The following is an 18637-nucleotide window of genomic DNA, read 5'->3' on the forward strand; positions in this document are numbered from 1 at the left end:
ACTAGACCATGGCACCAAGTGCCACATCCAATCCCCTCTTGAACACCTCCAGGGATGGTGACTCCACCACCTCCCTGGGCAGCACATCCCAATGGTGAACAACTCTCTCACTGAAGAACTTTCTCCTCACCTCCAGCCTAAACCTCCCCTGGCACAGCTTGAGACTGTGTCCTCTTGTTCTGGTGCTGGTTGCCTGGCAGAAGAGACCAACCCCTTCCTGGCTACAACCTCCCTTCAGGTAGTTGTAGAGAGCAATGAGGTCTCCCCTGAGCCTCCTCTTCTCCAGGCTAAGCAACCCCAGCTCCCTCAGCCTCTCCTCATAGGGCTGTGCTCAAGGCCTCTCACCTCTATTCTATTCTATTCTATTCTATTCTATTCTGTTCTATTCTATTCTGTTCTGTTCTAATGAAATCACTAGCAATCCCACACACTTTGGTCTGTACTTGTGCCCAGTTGTGCATGGCCATGAGAACGTGGTGGTACAAACACTTTGTTGTGTGCTTACACAAACTCCACAGGCTGTAGGAAGGTGACACAGGGATGCAAATGGGCAGCACACACACACACACACATGTGCACTCCTTGATTTGCAGCCCTGTTGATTCTTTAGGTAAGATGAAGAACAGAGGTGCTCACTTGTTCCACTTATTCCAACAAAGTAATTGATTTTTTAATGAAACTGAGTCTGAGTGCAGAGTTCTGGGGACAGCTGGGCTCCTACTGGGCAGGCAGAAATGGGCTGGGACCTCATCAACCAAGCTGCATGAGTTCAGGCAGCCTCTCCAATGGAAATTCACAGATGGACACTTGGGGACTGCTTCACCTTTCCAAAAGCTTTAAGTCAACAGGCAAGCAAATGGCCCCAGAAAAGCTCCACTTGGGCCACGGTGAAAGGGAGAAGTTCAACAAATAGGATGCAGACCTCACCAGCTGAAAGAATTGTAATCAACCAAAGCAGAATAATGCAGGAGTGTGGCAAAGAGAACCTTCAGCTGAGGCAGTTGATGCTGCTATCAGTTAAGTACTTCCCAGGGAAATCCTGTCACTAGTCCCTGTGCCTCATTTTATTGTGGAACTCAGAAGCAGCACCTTGATTTTTGGTAGATGATGGACTAAAATGTGACAAGTTTGGTGGGATCTCCAAGAATCACCACTGCACCCCCCTGCTGCAGGAGCAAATCATCTCACACAATAGGGAACAAGACCAGTGGGAAGGGGGAAAAGCAAAAGTCAGTTTTGCTTACCTGAACTTGGATTTCGAGATCCGATGCCTGCAAGACAAGAATTGCCATTAAACCCTCTGAGGCTGTGCCATGCCTCCCAGGCTTCTTATGAAAATCACAAGAGAGAGCAAGAAAGTTCAGCTCAATTCATTTTATTCAGATGGTCCCTGTTTCCCTTTTGCATGCCCTGTAAGTCCCCAGAGGCTCTGTGCATGGCTGCAGTCCCCTGATAGACAAACCCTGGGTTTTGGTGAAGTCACGAAGCAGCAGTCATGCCAGGATGGGATTCCACCACCTACAGGTAGCAGTGCATTAGCTTTCTTCTTGGGTGAAAAGGCTGCCCTCAAGCTAGGAGCACTCTGCATCTGCTACCCAACTGATGTTTGCAGCATGGCTGTTTGGAAATGCTATAGTCACTGGGATTTCTCTTGTATTAAAATAAGTATGGCACGATACAGACTCATTGCTTTCACACATCACCTGGCACTCAAGAGACAGAAGCACATTATGAAACCATGTGGAAAATAAGGCTTTCTCTTGCATCCAGCAATTAAAGGAAAACCAGTGCATGGTGGATATGTTTTAACTGAGATACTAATCACAGGACCAGAGGATGTTAGGGGTTGGAAGGGACACCTCTGGAGAGCTTCCAGTCCAACCCCCCTGCCAGAGCAGGAGCATAGAATCCGGCACAGCTCACACAGGAACACATCCAGACAGGGATGGAAAGGCTCCAGAGGAGGAGACTCCACAACCTCTCTGGGCAGCCTGCTCCAGGGCTCTGGGAACCTCATAGTAAAGAAGTTCTTCACACACTCTATCACACACAGTATCACTAAGGTTGTGTCACTAAGAGACCTCAAAGATCATCGAGTCCAACCTGTCACCACAGACCTCATGACTAGACCATGGCACCAAGTGCCACATCCAATCCCCTCTTGAACATCTCCTTATGTTGAGGTGGAACCTCCTCTGTTGTAGGTGCCATCCATTGCCCCTTGTCCTATCACAGGGTGCAACTGAGCAGAGCTTGTCCCTTCCTTCCTGACCCCAGGCCTCAGATATTGATAGACATTGATCAGATCCCTTCTCAGTCTTCTCCTCTCTAGACTAAACAGTGTACACTTGGAGCCCAGAAAGTCAAGCAGAGCCTGGGCTGCAGCAAGAGAAGTGTGGCCAGCAGGGCAAGGGAGGGGATTCTCCCCTCTATTCCGCTCTGGTGAGACCCCACCTGGAGATCTGTGTCCAGTTCTGAAGCCTCTATTACAGGAAGGATCTGGAGGTGCTGGAAGGTGTCCAGAAAAGGGCCAGGAGGATGAGCAAAGGGCTGGAGCTGCTCTGCTATGAGGGCAGACTGAGAGAGTTGGGGTTGTGCAGTCTGGGGAAGGGAAGGCTCCAAGGAGACCTAATTGTGGCCTTCCAGTATCTGCAGGGGGCTTCAAGAAAGCTGGGGAGGGACTTTTGAGGGTGTCAGGGAGTGAGGGCAATGGATCCAAGCTAGAGGAGGGGAGATTGAGATTGGATGTGAGGAAGAAGTTCTTCCCCATGAGGGTGGTGAGAGACTGGCACAGGTTGCCCAGGGAGGTGGTGGAAGCCTCATCCCTGGAGGTGTTTGCAGCCAGGCTGGATGTGGCTGTGAGCAACCTGCTGTAGTGTGAGGTGTCCCTGCCCATGGCAGGGGGTTTGGAACTGGCTGATCCTTGGAGTCCCTTTCAACCCTGGCAGTTCTGTGAAGTAATCCAATTAGCTTGTTCTGCAAAGTCACAGACCACGCTAGAGAGAGATCCCAAACCTCTAACCACTACTTTGCTGTGCTTGACACGTGTCCCTTAAGGCCTTTGAACTGTCTGTCTGTCTTTTGGTACATAGATAATGGTGCAGAGAGAGAAATAAAGATCTGTGGGTGCACTGAGATGAGTCAGAGGTGATTTGGGAAGCTGCAAAATCCGCTACCAATAAGGTAAGAAATGACAGTCTGGGGAACGACTGTGGACAAGATATTTCTGCTGCCTTGAAGCATTTCTTAAGGTTCCCTTTATGATAGGCAAGTGATTAATTGTTGACAATAGACAGCAAAGGTCTTACTGCAGAGGCTTAAAAATGGGTTCACTGTTGGTAGACACAGGACAAAGTAATTACAGCATCACAGAATCATCAGGGTTGGAAGGGTCATTCAGCATCACCCAGCTTCAAGCCCCCTGCCATGGGCAGGGATGCCTCACACCACAGCAGGTTGCCCAAAGCCACATCCAACCTGGCCTTAAACACCTCCAGGGCATATCAAAGAGTAGCACTGAGGGAGGTGATGCTCCCCCTCTGCTCCACTCTGGTTAGACCACACCTGGAGCATTGCATCCAGTTCTGGAGACTCTATTGTAGGAAGGATCTGGAGGTGCTGGAAGGTGTCCAGGTGAAGGGCCATGAGGATGAGCAGAGGGCTGGAGCTGCTCTGCTATGGAGACAGACTGAGAGAGTTGGGGTTGCTCAGTCTGGAGAAGAGAAGGCTCTGAGGTGACCTAATTGTGGCCTTCCAGGATCTGAAGGGGCTACAAGAAAGCTGGGGAGGGACTTTTGAGGGTGTCAGGGAGGGATAGGACTGGGGGGAATGGAGGAACACTAGAAATGGGTAGATTGAGATTGGATGTGAGGAAGAAGTTGTTGCCCTTGAGGGTGGTGAGAGCCTGGCACAGGTTGCCCAGGGAGGTGGTGGAAGCCTCATGCCTGGAGGTGTTTGCAGCCAGGCTGGATGTGGCTCTGGGCAACCTGCTGTAGTGTGAGGTGTCCCTGGGCATGGCAGGGGGGTTGGCACTAGATGACCCTTGGAGTCATCCTAGTCTTTGCTAGCACGTGTGTTACACACACTGACAGGAACACTTCTGGTAGAGAAGAAATAATGCTCTGGGTGGACAGAATGTGACATTGTGCTGCAGAGACACAGTGAGCTTCACCACGGGTGGGGAGTGAGCACCCCGGACGGTGAAGCTCCCCCAGCCTGGATTTACAGGAGGCTCAGGCACGGAGAGAGGAAAGGGGAAAAGGAGTCAAACATCACAATGAAGGAGAAACCTGGGCCCAGAAAAGGAGGTGCTGAGCACTTGCATAAGGAAAAGTTGGTAGGGGAGGGAAAAAGAGATCAAGAGAGTTGTCATGGGGGCCCTGCCTGGTGAAAGGCGAAGGACAGGCAGTGTGAGTTCCTCTGGTGACCTCTCTGGCTAACAGTTTCCCAGTAAGGGAGCTGAGTGACACTGAAGGGATCTTGGATTTATTTAGGTAAAAGAGCTGTGGCAGGTGTAGCATTCCTCATGCATGTCAGAATTACATCTCAGGAGCACTACAAGCAGCAGCCAAGTGCCTTCAGTGCTCCCACAGGTTAGCTACAGCCTTACCCTCCCGCTGCTGCCTTGCCTTGCTGCTATGGCAGAAGGCTTTGGCACATGTGGGTGTGCTACATATTTAGAACAGGACAAGGAAGGATGAAGACATTTCTATTTGGAGGCAGAATCCCAGAGTGAGGTGGAATTTTGGAAACACAAATAGCCAGTCCTGAAAACATTATGCCTGAATCTGAAGCATGTTTTTACAAATGACCCTCAGGATGGAAAATCTTTTGTCTTTCAGAACCAGGGTTCCAGTATCGCAGTATCAGAGCACATCACAGGTTGGAAGGGACCTCCAGAGATCATCCAGTCCAACCCCCCTGGAGAGGAGCATCACCCAGGGCAGTCTGCACAGGAAGGCATCCAGGGGGGTTTGGAAAGTCTCCAGAGAAGGAGACTCCACAACCTCTCTGAGCAGCCTGCTGCAGGGCTCTGGGAACCTCATAGTAAAGAAGTTCTTCACACACTGTAGCACACACAGTATCACTAAGGTTGGAAGAGACCTCAAAGATCACCGAGTCCACCCTGTCACCACAGACCTCATGACTAGACCATGGCACCAAGTGCCACATCCAATCCCCTCTTGAACATCTTCCTCACGTTGAGGTGGAACCTCACTGTGAAGAAGTTTCTCCTCATGTTGGCAGTTAGTGACATCATGTTAAAAAAGCCTTTTTTTCATATGGGGCTGCCACATGGGCTGGATTTGGGGCCTTGCTATGACCTCTTTGTGACTCTGCAAAGTAGCATTTGACAGGGCTCAGAGTGGACAGGGTCTCCAGGGCCAGAGTGGCTGAGAGCAGCCAGGCAGAGAGGGACCTGGGGGTGCTGGTCGATGGTAGGCTGAACATGAGCCTGCAGTGTGCCCAGGCAGCCAAGAGGGCCAATGGCATCCTGGCCTGCATCAGGAACAGTGTGGCCAGCAGGAGCAGGGAGGTCATTCTGCCCCTGTACACTGCACTTGAGTCTGCACACCTTGAGTCCTGTGTCCAGTTCTGGGCTCCTCAGGTTAGGAAAGATGTTGAGCTGCTGGAAGGTGTCCAGAGAAGGGCAACAAAGCTGGGGAGGGGTCTGGAGCACAGCCCTGTGAGGAGAGGCTGAGGGAGCTGGGGTTGCTCAGCCTGGAGAAGAGGAGGCTCAGGGGAGACCTTCTTGCTCTCTACAACTCCCTGAAGGGAGGTTGTAGCCAGGTGAGGGTTGGTTTCTTCTCCCAGGCAAGCATCACCAGAACAAGAGGACACAGTCTCAAGCTGTGCCAGGGGAGGTTCAGGTTGGATGTTAGGAAGAAGTTCTACACAGAGAGAGTGATTGCCCATTGGAATGGACTGCCTGGGCAGGTGGTGGAGTCACCGACCCTGGAGGTGTTCAGGAGGAGGCTTGATGGGGTGCTTGGTGCCATGGGTTAGTTGATTAGGTGGTGCTGGATGATAGGTTGGATGCGATGATCTTGAAGGTCTCTTCCAAGTTGGTTTATTCTATTCTATTCTATCACTGCATCCACCAAGTCTAAACATGGATCACTTCTGTCCCTGGTATCCTCTCAGCTGTCATTGGCTGAAAATTGGTGTCCAGCTCTGGACTGTCTTGAGAAGCTGTTCTTTAAAATCATGCTACAGAGGCACATACTGAATCCATTCCAGATCAGTGCTGAGTGTTTTGCATGTTTTTAACCATGTAACTCAGCCTAACATCTAAAAAAGCAAACACAAAAATCAGACTAATACTGTCAGACAAGCGACAAGCTAGCTGCTAAATCCTCTAAAACTCTTCTAACCTCAGAGATTTATACACCACATGCAGACCAGGCACTGAAATCACAGAACTGTCAGGGCTGGAAGGGACCTCAAGGATCAGCCAGTTCCAACCCCCCTGCCATGGCCAGGGACACCTCACACTACAGCAGGTTGCTCACAGCCACATCCAGCCTGGCTGCAAACACCTCCAGGGATGAGGCTTCCACCACCTCCCTGGGCAACCTGTGCCAGGCTCTCACCACCCTCACGGGGAACAACATCTTCCTCACATCCAATCTCAATCTCCCCATTTCTAGTTTTGCTCCCTTCCCCCCCAGTCCTATCACTCCCTGACACCCTCAGAAGTCCCTCCCTAGCTTTCTTGGAGCCCCCTTCATATAGTGGAAGGCCACAAGAAGGACTCCTCAGAGCCTTCCCTTCTCCACACTGAACAGCCCAAACTCTCTCAGTCTGTCCTCACAGCAGAGCAGCTCCAGCCTCCAGCTCATCCTCATGGCCCTTCTCTGGACACCTTCCAGCACCTCCAGATCCTTCCTGTAATAGAGGCTCCAGCACTGGACACAGAGCTCCAGCTGTGGTCTCAGCAGAGTGGAGCAGAGGGGGAGAATCCCCTCCCTGGCCCTGCTGGCCACACTTCTCTTGCTGCAGCCCAGGCTCTGCTTGGCTCTCTGGGCTGCAAGTGCTCACTGCTGGCTCCTGTTGAGCTTCTCACCCACCAGCACCCCCAAGCCTTTTCTTCAGGGCTGTTCTCAAGCCAGTCCCTGCCCAGCCTAGATTGGTGTCTGGGATTGCCCTGACTCAGATCCGGGACTTGGTCTTGTTGAACCTCATGAGGTTGGCTTGGACCTACCTCTGCAGCCTGTTAAGGTCCCTCTGGATGGATCCCTTCCCTCCAACCTGTCAGCTGCACCACACAGCTTGGTGCTGAGGGTGCTCTCAGTGCCACTGTCCATGTGGTCAGTAAGCTGTTTGCTGGTCAGTAAGAATCTGCAGAACATCCTTAAGAGAACTGTCTCTGTCTAGCTTAAAATGAAGCTGGTTTGCTATTCAAGTGACTTTCAGGCATGCTGGGAGAACAGGCTGGGAGAACAGGCTGGGAGAACAGGGCAGCACTTCAGCATTCAGTGATCAGCCTTGCAGTCGCTGTAGCAAATCACAGGCAATCCTCTCACAGAATCCAAAGCAGGAAGATAATTCCTCCTCCACAAGGGCATGCTGTTGTCCTTCAGTCACGTATCTAGAGCTGACTGTAAGCACCACAAGCACCTTCCCCCGAATCAGCTGGAGAGCAGTAGCTGAGGCTGACACAGAAGGGTCAATCCTCTGCCTCTTTCTGCTGACATCAGCAGTGGTTTCAGAGCTCTTGGTAGACTTTCCTTGCCGCTGCTCCTGGTGCAATAGAACCTTTGGTCCTCACAGAAGGAAGCTCCCTTCCCATTAGCTGAAAAGCAGCAGCAGCTATAGTGAACCTGCAAGCAAACTGACTCCTTGGCCTTCACCACTGGCCCCTACACTGCATAGGAATTACTTTCCCAGACAGACAATCACTGATGGCTCAGCTGCCAGGGAAAGGTCCCACTGCTCTCAGTATGTTCAGAACACACTGTTTTCAGACAGGATGCCAGTGAAGGCTGCTTTTATTGGTTTATCCTCTTTTATTGTTTTAACCCTGTCTGGTGGAAAAGCCAACTGAGCTGTCCCCCAGAGGCATGGACATCCTGGCCAAGGTGAACATGCCAAGTGGCTTTATTGTTTCCGTGAAAGCAGATCAGTTTCAGCTCTTTCCCCCTTTGAGCTCAAGGGCTTCACTTTTCTCTTGAGGCTCTGTGGAACATTAGTTTCCACAAAGGTCTTTTTTCACTAGAATAGAATAGAATAGAACAGAATAGAATAGAATAGAATAGAATAGAATAGAATAGAATAGAATAGAATAGAATAGAATAGAATAGATTTGAATTGAATTGAATTGAATTGAATTGAATTGAATTGAATGGAATGGAATGGAATGGAATGGAATTGAATTAACCAGGCTGGAAGAGACCTTTGAGATCATCGAGTCCAATCTATCACCCAGCACCATCAGATCAACTAAACCCTGGTACCAAGTGCCTCATCCAGGCTCTTGCTAAACACCTCCAGGGATGCTGACTCCACCACCTGCCTGGGCAGCACATCCCAATGGCCAATCTCTCTTTCTGTGAAGAGCTTCTTCCTAACCTCCAGCCTAAACCTCCCCTGGCACAGCTTGAGACTGTGTCCTCTTGTTCTGGTGCTGCTTGCCTGGGAGAAGAGACCAACCCCCACCTGGCTCCAACCTCCCTTCAGGTAGCTGTGGAGAGCACTAAGGTCTCCCCTGAGCCTCCTCTTCTCCATAACACGTATGTGTAAGAGCAAGCTCTGCTGCGCCACTCAGCTCTGGATTAGAAAACCTTGTATCAGAAAGTGACCATTTTGGTTGCACTGGAAGATTACACACACTGACACCCCACACAGAGCAGATTACTGCTGATTGTGAGCAGGAGCCTGTCCTCAGGAAGCCACGTCCTGCACAGCAGTCACCATGGAGGCACAGGGCATTTACTTGCTCTTGGGAAGTAATGCTGGGCTTGTGTCCGGGGGGATTTTGCCAGCAGAGGAGAGGGTTACTTGCGTGGCTCCTGGAAGAAGCTTTGAGAATCTCCCCCAGCTCCAAGTCAGGCTTGCCTCTGGCCAAGGCTGAGTCAATCAGCACTGCTCAGTAACAGATTTAAGAGGGGAAAACCCTGTTGGGTGAGCTCCTTTGTTTTGGAGAGGAGAAGGACGTGAGAGAGACAACCACGCAGACAGAAGTCAGTGAGGAAGAAGCGGGGGAGTCATGCTGAGCATCCATTATCCTTCTCCCTGTGGTGAGCTGGCAGGCAGAGCCTCTGCAGCCCTTAGAGATCAATGGTGGGGCAGAATCCCATCCGTGGCCTGTGGAATTGCCTGTGCTGGAGCAGGGAACTGCTCCTGAAGAAGGCTGTGACGCTGAGGGAAGCCTGCCCTGGGGCAGCCTGCAGCCCACTGAAGGGATCCATGCTAGTGAGAGAAGTTCATGGAGAACTGTCTCCCACGGGAGGGACACCACATTAGAGCAGGTGAGGACTGTGAGGAGTTCTCCCTGTGAAGGGGAGGGAGTGGCAGGTAGAATGTGGAATGACCTGGCATGGACCACAATCCCCATTCCCTGCCCCTCTCTGCCAGTGAGGGGGACAAGGTAGTGGATCTGAGGCCAGGAAGAATGGAGGGGTGGGGGAAGGTGTTTGTAAGATCCAGTCATATTTGTCACTGCCCTGACTCAGCTGCTGGATTGGTGGCACTTTGTTTAAACTAAACTGATTTTGTTTCTTCAAGGCATGCCTGTCTTTTGCCTGTGATCAGACGTGGTGAGTGAGCCCTCTCAGAATCACACAGACTCACCGAATCACCAAGGCTGGAAGAGACCTCAAGGATCATCCAGTCCAACCTGTCACCACAGACCTCATGACTAGACCATGGCACCAAGTGCCATGTGCAGTCCCCTCTTGAACACCTCTCTGTCTCTACCCTCAAGCCTCTTGCTGTGTTTTCTCCTCCCCACCCCAGCAGAGGGGGGCAGGAGTGAGTGAGTGAGTGGCTGGCTGGTTGCGTTGTTGCTGGCTGGGTGGCCTTAAACCACGAGAGAAGGTCCTGGGTATAAGGCTCCCCTGTAAACAGATAACCTTTGCTCCTTGTTTCTTTGTACCCAGAGGAGACAGGTTATCAAATCTGTGACACATCAGAGGTAAGATAAGTTCTACTTCCAGATGCTGTCCTTGAGGATGGAAGCTGCTGTGTTCCATGGCAGGGCAGATGTCAGTGCAGTACAAGGCAACCCCATGACAGGGGTGAGGCACTGTGGAAGCTGTGGGACACTTGCCAACGTTCTGTGGAATCCCACAACATCTTTTTCACAGTCAGATGCCTGACAAAGCTAACACCCATCTTAGGGAGGGAACTACTCCCTGCCACAGCTCCCCTGATGGCAGCAGACTTACACCAGGAATTAGTAGAATAAGGATCTTTTGGGTTGCTTGGTTTCGTTCTAGGAAACTGGATTTACACAAGAAGCAGAGGTTGGACTTTAGATTCTTCCTGAAACTCCTCCTGCTGGTTTGAAGATTGGCATTGCTCCAGACAGCAGCTGGGGCTGCTCAGGCTGGAGAAGGCTCCCAGGAGACCTTCTTGTGGCCTTCCAGTATCTGAAGGGGGCTACAAGAAAGCTGGGGAGGGACTTTTGAGGGTGTCAGGGAGTGAAAGGACCGGGGGGAATGGAGCAAAACTAGCAATGGGGAGATTCAGATTGGATGTCAGGAAGAACTTCTTCCCCATGAGGGTGGTGAGAGACTGGCACAGGTTGCCCAGGGAGGTGGTGGAAGCCTCATCCCTGGAGGTTTTGAAGGCCAGGCTGGATGTGGCTGTGAGCAACCTGCTGTAGTGTGAGGTGTCCCTGCTCATGGCAGGAGGGGTTTGGAACTGGCTGATCCTTGAGGTCCCTTCCAACCCTGATAATTCTGTGGTTCTATGAAGGCAGTTTCTATGTATCTATAGTATGGATACCAGAGAAACAAAAGCTTCTTTGAGACCATTAATCCTAGGAGATAGCTTGTGTTTGAGAGGTAGCCTCCTGATCTCACATTGCATATGTCTCTGTGGAGCTAAGAAAGGCTGTCAGGGAAGATCTCCTTTTCCAAGAGGCATGCTTGAGCCTGGCTTCTCAAGGAGATCTTCCTGTCATTCACGGACACAGCCTTTCAAAGCTCTACAGCCTTTTTCATAAGAACAGAAAGAACAGCCAGTAATTCTAAGTCACCTCCAATAAAAATGCTTTCATCTTTCAGTCTCTGGAGTACTGTTTTTCTTTTATCACTGTGGCAGGCTCAGCCATGGTGGTGCTGCTTGGGTAGTTTAATGCCCTAGCAGCCTGATGTCACTAAATAGAGAAATGTATTGCATTTGACTTCCAATCTCCCTGCTGCTTCAGGTGTGTGTTGCTACAGCTTGCCCAGTGCAGTCTCTGCCCTACAGAAAGAGGCAATGGGGGAATCAGGACCTCTACATGATTTTAGCAAGGGGGTAAACATGAAGACTCATCTTCAACTTCACTGTAAGGGTCTCAGAGCCCTGGAGCAGGCTGCCCAGAGAGGCTGAGGAGTCTCCATCTCTGGAGACTTCCCAGCCCTGTCTGGATGTGTTCCTGTGTGACCTGTGCTGGATTCTCTGGTCCTGCTCTGGCAGAGATCTCCAGAGGTCCCTTCCAACCCCTAACATCCTCTGATCCTCTGATAACAATCCAACAAAAGAGTTGTCCAGCCACTTCAGCTTAGAAACAAAACCCAGAAGAGAGATGAGTCCTCAGAACTCTGGGCCTAATCTTCAGCTAGAGTAGAACAGGATGACATAACTATAATTCTTAATCTAAGTCACTGCTACTGGATGAGGAAATTATTGGACAAACTCAGCTGGCTTCCAACACAAATTACCTCTGTTCCTGAACACTCTGCAAAGCTCTGAGTCTCTTAGTCAGGCTCCAGCAGGAGAAAATACTTATTATATATATATATATAAAATCTCTTGCTTACATTTGATAGATCCCAGCAAGAATATTGGCCTCTGGAGGGATTTGATGATGGCTCAGTGAGAAGACTTTATACTTCTTGAAAATGGGAAGCATGCCCATTTGTGTGGTGCAGTAACAGAACAAACCAGGAAGTATCCCAAGCCTCAAAGACCCCTCTGAATTTCCCCATAACTAAGGAGTGTGCACCTCGACAAGTCTGAACCAAACATCTTAGAGAAGCAGGAAGCACTGGCAAAACTGGTACTTCACTCCAGGGTTTAAAACACAACCACACAGCCATTAGTTTTCCTGGATGAAGGAGCCTACCCATCTCTGAGAGATGAAAAGCAATCTGAGTGAGGCCTTGAGGATCTCCTTGGGTAAGGTGTAAGAGAAACCATTCTCAATAAGAGACTTCTATGCATCACCCAGCAAGGAAACTCGCTGTCTCCCTGCATCTTGTGTGTCCTGCTCTGGGGAAACTCAGGGCCCTGTTTCATTTAACATCCACAATGCTGGGAGAGGAGATGAAGCTCTCTTTAACTGTCATTTTCCTGTGTCTTCTTCCCTGCAACATGCTGGATGCAGCCATCCCTTCTCCTAAGGCCAGGAGTACAGTGAGAGTAAAAACTTCTTTACAATGAGGGTGCCAGAGCCCTGGAGCAGGCTGCCCAGAGAGGTTGTGGAGTTTCCTTCTCTGGAGACTTTCCCAACCCACCTGGATGCATTCCTGTGTGATCCTGCTTTTGGCAGGGAGGTTGGACTCCAAGAGCTCCAGAGGTCCCTTCCAACCTCTACCATTCTGTGATTGACTCTGTGGAGCCAGACCACAGCACTGCCATTCTCCTGTGGGCATGTTGGGCTATTTTAAGCAAACTCCATTCCGAGTCATGATGATATTTAGAGTTGGGTTTAACTTCAGCTCTCCTGGACACATTCCAGCTAATTATGTTCTGCTTGCCAAAATTCCCAGTGCAGTTTTAGTTTAGACCAAGTTACCCTTCACACATCTCCTCATACACTTGTGCACCTGGGTTTGAAATCCTTGTCACATTTTACCCTGAAGGTGGCTGAACTCTAACACTGTGGAAACAGTCCCTGCTTTTACAGTTCTTAAAGTGCTTTGGGATCCTTTGGGATTAAGGACATTAAATGAATGCAAGCTGGAACATTAAAAGTATATGCAACTTTATAGTGAGAGTTGCCATTGTTGCTGGCACTGTGTAGCACCAGGGGACCCATTGTGTCAGGAAGCATAACTGCAGAAAAAGAGATGGTTCTCCAAATTGGATCCAGCTGGAAGAAGTGGTCACACATCCAGCTGCTGCTTCCTGTAATGTGACAAGAGCACAAGCAACTTGGTGAGGTGCTAAAGCAAGAGCTACAACTGCCTCAGAGCTGCAAATAGATCTAGGCTGGTTTCTTGAGACGGTTCATAATCTAAACCCAAAGAATCAGCAGGTAGGCAAGAGCAGGCAGGTGGAGAAACCATTTCTCCTGAGGTTTGTAAATCCCTGGCTGATACTTACAGGATAGCAGATTGAATCTACAACATATTCCACATAGCCTCCCTTGTAAAGCAGATAAGAGCTCCTCCTCTTCACTTTGCAGGGGAGAGGGCCAAGGCAGTGTGTGTGAGATACAGCTGAGGTTTACAAAGTCATAGAAGTGATAGTTAAGCTGAATTTGGAACTGTTGATCACCAAAGCTCACAGTGTTAGAAGAGGCTGACTGAGAGTAGTAGTAGATGAGATTGAAACAGAGAGAAGAAAGTAGTTGCCTACATACCAGGTAGTGAACTTCCCCAGCTTGTTGCCACAGGAGATTGTGAAGGCAGGCAGCCTTAGTGGGCTCAGATAAACCCATGGACAATGTGGTCACTAAAGGCAAAAGCAGAGCCTGCCCGCTAACATTTCTAACCCTATCCATAAGCATGGATCTGGGAGCAGTACAGTGGGACTGGAAAGTAGGAAAAGCCCAGGCTTGCACACTTGCCCTCCTGTCAGTGTAAGCACCTGAACACTGGGACAGCTGGACCACAGGGCTGACCAAACAGAGCATTTATCAGATACTTGTGATGAGCATTTGATCAACACCGAAGGGTTCAAGGTACCACCACGGGTAGCACAGAGCATCAAAACACCCCACCATGGTAAAATCTGTAGCACTGCCATGCTTAGCCCATTTTCAGAGGAAATTTGGAGGGGCTGCCATACTCTCCACAGAAGAAAGTCTCTTCTTGTTGAAGGCATGCAAAAGGAAGGGACTCCTCTTGCCTGTCCTTGCTCTCTGTGACGTTAAAACACCTACCAGAGAATACAGTATTCTGTAAGCGCTATCTCACACGCTCCTGAGCCTCTCCAGGGTGCCACTTCAAGGAGGCATTACTCTCTTCAACTGATGTACTTTGTCACTCTAGTATTGTGCTCACCATTTGAAGGCTGCAGTGTAGGCTGCAGGATGGGAGTTATCATTCTTGTATTTCTATTACAAGAGCTTGTAACGTGTACCAGAACTGTTAGAGACATTAAACTAGATCAGACGTTTCTGCTCTTTGCTCCACACAGATGAGATTTGATTCTCTCTCACCAAAGAGGGATTTAAATGAAGAACTCTGTTATCCACTGGTTCTTCTTTTAGCTGCTAAGCAGAACTAAATCTGCTGGAGCTCCTCTGCTATGAGGACAGCCTGAGGGAGTTGGGGTTGTTCAGTCTGAAGAAGAGAAGGCTCCCAGGAGACCTTCTTGTGGCCTTCCAGTATCTGAAGGGGGCTACAAGAAAGCTGGGGAGGGACTTTTGAGGGTGCCAGGGAGTGACAGGACTGGGGGGGATGAAGCAAAACTAGAAATGGGGAGATTGAGATTGGATGTTAGGAAGAAGTTCTTCCCCATGAGGGTGGTGAGAGACTGGCACAGGTTGCCCAGGGAGGTGGTGGAAGCCTCATCCCTGGAAAGGTTTAAGGCCAGGCTGGATGTGGCTCTGGGCAGCCTGATCTAGTGGCAAGCATCCCTGCCCATGGCAGGGGTTTTGAACCTTGCAACCCTGACAATCCTATGATTCTCCTGGGCATTCTGTGCTTCACTTACATCTCTGTAAGCCCAGAGGCTCCCCACTGCCACCCAGGATGAGTTTACATTGCAATTAAAATAAGAATTTGGATCAATAGATCCACACTCTCTCCTTTCACCCACTGTGGGGTTTTCTTGATCTTAAAGCCCCTGACCCTTGCCCTGGCTCTAAGCCAGGCAGCTCCTTCCCCCCCCTGCACACACAGCTCTGGCTAGATGTACTCACGCTAGCCTAGCACCGCAGTTCTCTCCTTCCATATCTGCTCCAGGAACGTTGTCTGTGTTCACGGACTCGGTCTCACTGGTGGGCATGCTCACTGCAAGAGTCAAAGGGAAGAAAAAGAGAGGGTTGCCCATTAGAACCTGGCACACCTGTCAATCAATCACATGAGAGAAGGAACTGACTTCACGAAAAGACCCTCAGCTGCAGCTCCAGAGGATTAAGCCATTTGCTGAGTAAACTGAGTGCCCCCCTGCACAGGCTGGGAATATACAAAGGTCACTCAAATGCTTAAAAAAAACCCGGGGGGGGGGCAAAAAGCTCTCTTTCAGAGGCAGTTCCTGGGAACTTTATGAATGAGGATCATTGAAAATCAGAGAACCTGACAAAGCCAACAAGAGGCTCTTGCTGGACTCCGTGGAACACCGTTAAAAGCCATCCCTTTCCAGCTCAGCCACCTCGATGCCCCACTCAAACCTGGTGGTGGTGGTGGTGTTTTGTTCCCAGTGACTAGAATACAAAATAAAATGGCCAGCCTGGCATTTCCCAGACAATGGCTGCTGGCAGCCTGGCAGCAAGCACCACAGAAATGACACTGATGCATTAGCTTCATTTACTAAAGGCTGAGGGGTTCCAACCTTGCACCGCTAAACTGGACCTATAGGGATAAGAGGGGAATTCAGACTCTTTTGACCCATTCAGATACTGCCAACAAGAAAAGCAGCTAATGAATATGGACTGTGGAGGAGATTTTATGTTGGCACTTGTCAGCTAAGTGCTGGGCAGAATCTTCTAGGCTTTTACAGAAGTATCATGGAACAAACACGGAATGAGAGGAACCTTAAGTGTGAACCTATCTCATTTGAATTCAAGGACCTGTCACATTCTCAATCTGTTATCAAACCTCAACATTTTCTTTGCTTCTGCAGATTGCAAGAAAACCCAACAAACCCAAACCATCATTTCCACTCCACCAGTTGCTCCCAGATCCTGTATGAGCTCTAATCACCATTTCCTCTCCACCAGTTGCTCCCAGGTCCTATATAAGCTCTAACAACCATCATTCCCCCTCCACCAGTTGCTCCCAGGTCCTGTATGAGCTCTAACAACCATCATTCCCCCTCCACCAGTTGCTCCCAGGTCCTATGTGAGCTCTAACAACCATCATTCCCCCTCCACCAGTTGCTCCCAGGTCCTATGTGAGCTCTAAAAACCATTACTCCCCCTCCACCAGTTGCTCCCAGGTCCTATGTGAGCTCAAACAACCATCACTCCCCCTCCACCAGTTGCTTCCAGGTCCTGTATGAGCTCTAATAACCATCATTCCCCTTCCACCAGTTGCTCCCAGGTCCTATATAAGCTCTAACAACCATCATTCCCTCTCCACCAGTTGCTCCCAGGTCCTGTGTGAGCTCTAACAACCATCATTCCCCCTCCACCAGTTGCTCCCAGGTCCCATATAAGCCCTAATCACCATCATTTCCTCTCCAGCAGTTGCTCCCAGGTCCTGTGTGAGCTCTAATAACTCCTTAATTGATAAGCCTTCGACATAAGCTAGGACAATGGATAGGATCCATTCCTCTTCCTTCCTCCCTCCTCTTCCAAAGACACAAAAGAAATTAAATTATACTTCAACCTGAATTCTGGAGGAGTTCTACAGAGCTCTCAGCTGTCTGGTAGAACCTGAGCACATGACTTGTATTAGCTGTTGGATCTACATCTCAAATGGCACTTGAGAGCATGCATCATGAGCTGCTGGAGAGGCTTCTATCAGCCTGTAAGGACACATCACTCTATACTAAGAACATTTCTGTCTGTGAACCCTGCATGCAAAAGAAGGCAATGTAGAATAAACAGGCTCCCCTTTCCAGTTAGGCAGATGTTTAATGGGCCATGGGGCCAGGTTTTCTTTTAGAGGCTAGAAAGCTATCAGAAGGTTCTTCCAAAGAGGTGCTGGTTTCCTGCTTTGAAATCATTGGCACAGAAATGCCACAGAATCCTAGAATGGCTCAGGTTGGAAAGGGGCTTAGAGATCATCTACTCCAAACTGCCTGCCATGGGCAGGGATAATTCTCTACTAGATTTGGCTGCTCAAGGCCTTATCCAATCTGGCCTTGAACACTTCCAGGGAGAGGGCATCCACAACCACTCCAGGCAGCCTATTCCAGAGTCTTTCTACCCTCGTACTGAAGAACTTCTTCCTAAGATCCAGTCTGACCCTGCTCTCCCTCAGCTTAAAACCATTCCCCCTTGTCCCATCACTAGACACCCTCTTGAAAGGTCCCTCTGCAGCCTTTCTGTAGGATTCCTTCAGGTACTGGAAGGCAGCTCTAAGGTCCCCCTAGAGTTTTCTCTTCTCCAGGATGACCAACCCCAGTTCCCTCAGCCTATCCTCACAGCAGAAGTGCTCCAGCCCTTGGGTCATCTTTGTGGCCTCCTCTGGATTTGCTCCAACAGTTGCACGTCCTTCTGATGATGATGGGGACACCAGAACTGGACACAGAATTCACAGTGGGGTCTCACAAGAACAGAGCAGAGGGGAAGAATCCATTCTCTTGATCTGCTGGCCACACTCCTCCAGGATACGGTTGGCCTTCTAGACTGCATGAGTGCACTCCTGGCTCATAGTGAGCTCCTCACCAGTCAGCATGCCCAAGCCTCTTTAATTCAGGGTTGCTTTCAACCCAGCCTGGATTTGTGCCTCCTCATAGAATGGTCTGGGTTGGAAGGCACCTCCAAAGCTCGTCCAGTCCAGCCCCCTCTGCACTCAGCAGGGACATCCTCCACTAGATCAGAGACCTGCCCAGCCTCACCTTGAACTTCTCCAGGGATGGGGCCCCAATCACCTCCCTGGGCAACCTGTTCCAGTGTTCCACTACCCTTGATCCTAGCATCTAATCTAAATCTGCTCTTGTCTAGTTTGAAGCCACTAGTCCTGTCACTGTAGGCCTTTGTAAACAGTCTCTCTGCATCCTTCTTGTAGTCCTGGAAGGTACTGGCAGGCTGCTATTAGATCTCCCCAGAGCCTTCTCTTCTGCAGGCTGAACAACCCCAGCTTCCTCAGCCTGGCCTCATAGCATCCCAGCTTCATCCCATCCCAGCAACTCACATGCCTACAACATACACCTTGGGGCAATCTAAAGTTACTGTGCTGTGTTCTTAGGACTATAGGAAAGGATGGACTGTCTGGCACTCTTGACATAGCTAGGAAGCACTGTACCCTGATGGTGCCTATCCCTTTACAAAGACAATGATCATAGAATTAACCAGGTTGGAAAAGACCTCAGAGATCAGCAAGTCCAACCTATTACCTAATACCTAACACCTCCTGACAGCTAAACCATGGCTCCAAGGGCCACGTCCAACCCCTTTTTGAGCACCTCCAGGGATGGTGACTCC

At 49.9% G+C, this 18637-nt stretch overlaps 1 protein-coding gene across 1 annotated transcript in view; it reads right to left on the reverse strand.

Annotated features, from left to right (window-relative positions):
* Positions 1–18637, reverse strand: part of CACNA1C (calcium voltage-gated channel subunit alpha1 C) — a 669515-nt gene that overhangs the window by 149297 nt on the left and 501581 nt on the right. The window contains exons 10-11 of the mRNA XM_054168007.1: positions 15245–15335; positions 1245–1271 (exon numbers count right to left, since the gene is read on the reverse strand). Of these exons, the coding sequence (XP_054023982.1) occupies positions 1245–1271; positions 15245–15335 (118 nt within the window). The remainder of the gene's footprint in view (positions 1–1244; positions 1272–15244; positions 15336–18637) is intronic.

Source organism: Dryobates pubescens, chromosome 15 (genome assembly GCF_014839835.1).
Source record: "Dryobates pubescens isolate bDryPub1 chromosome 15, bDryPub1.pri, whole genome shotgun sequence".
Taxonomy (NCBI): Eukaryota; Metazoa; Chordata; class Aves; order Piciformes; family Picidae; genus Dryobates; species Dryobates pubescens.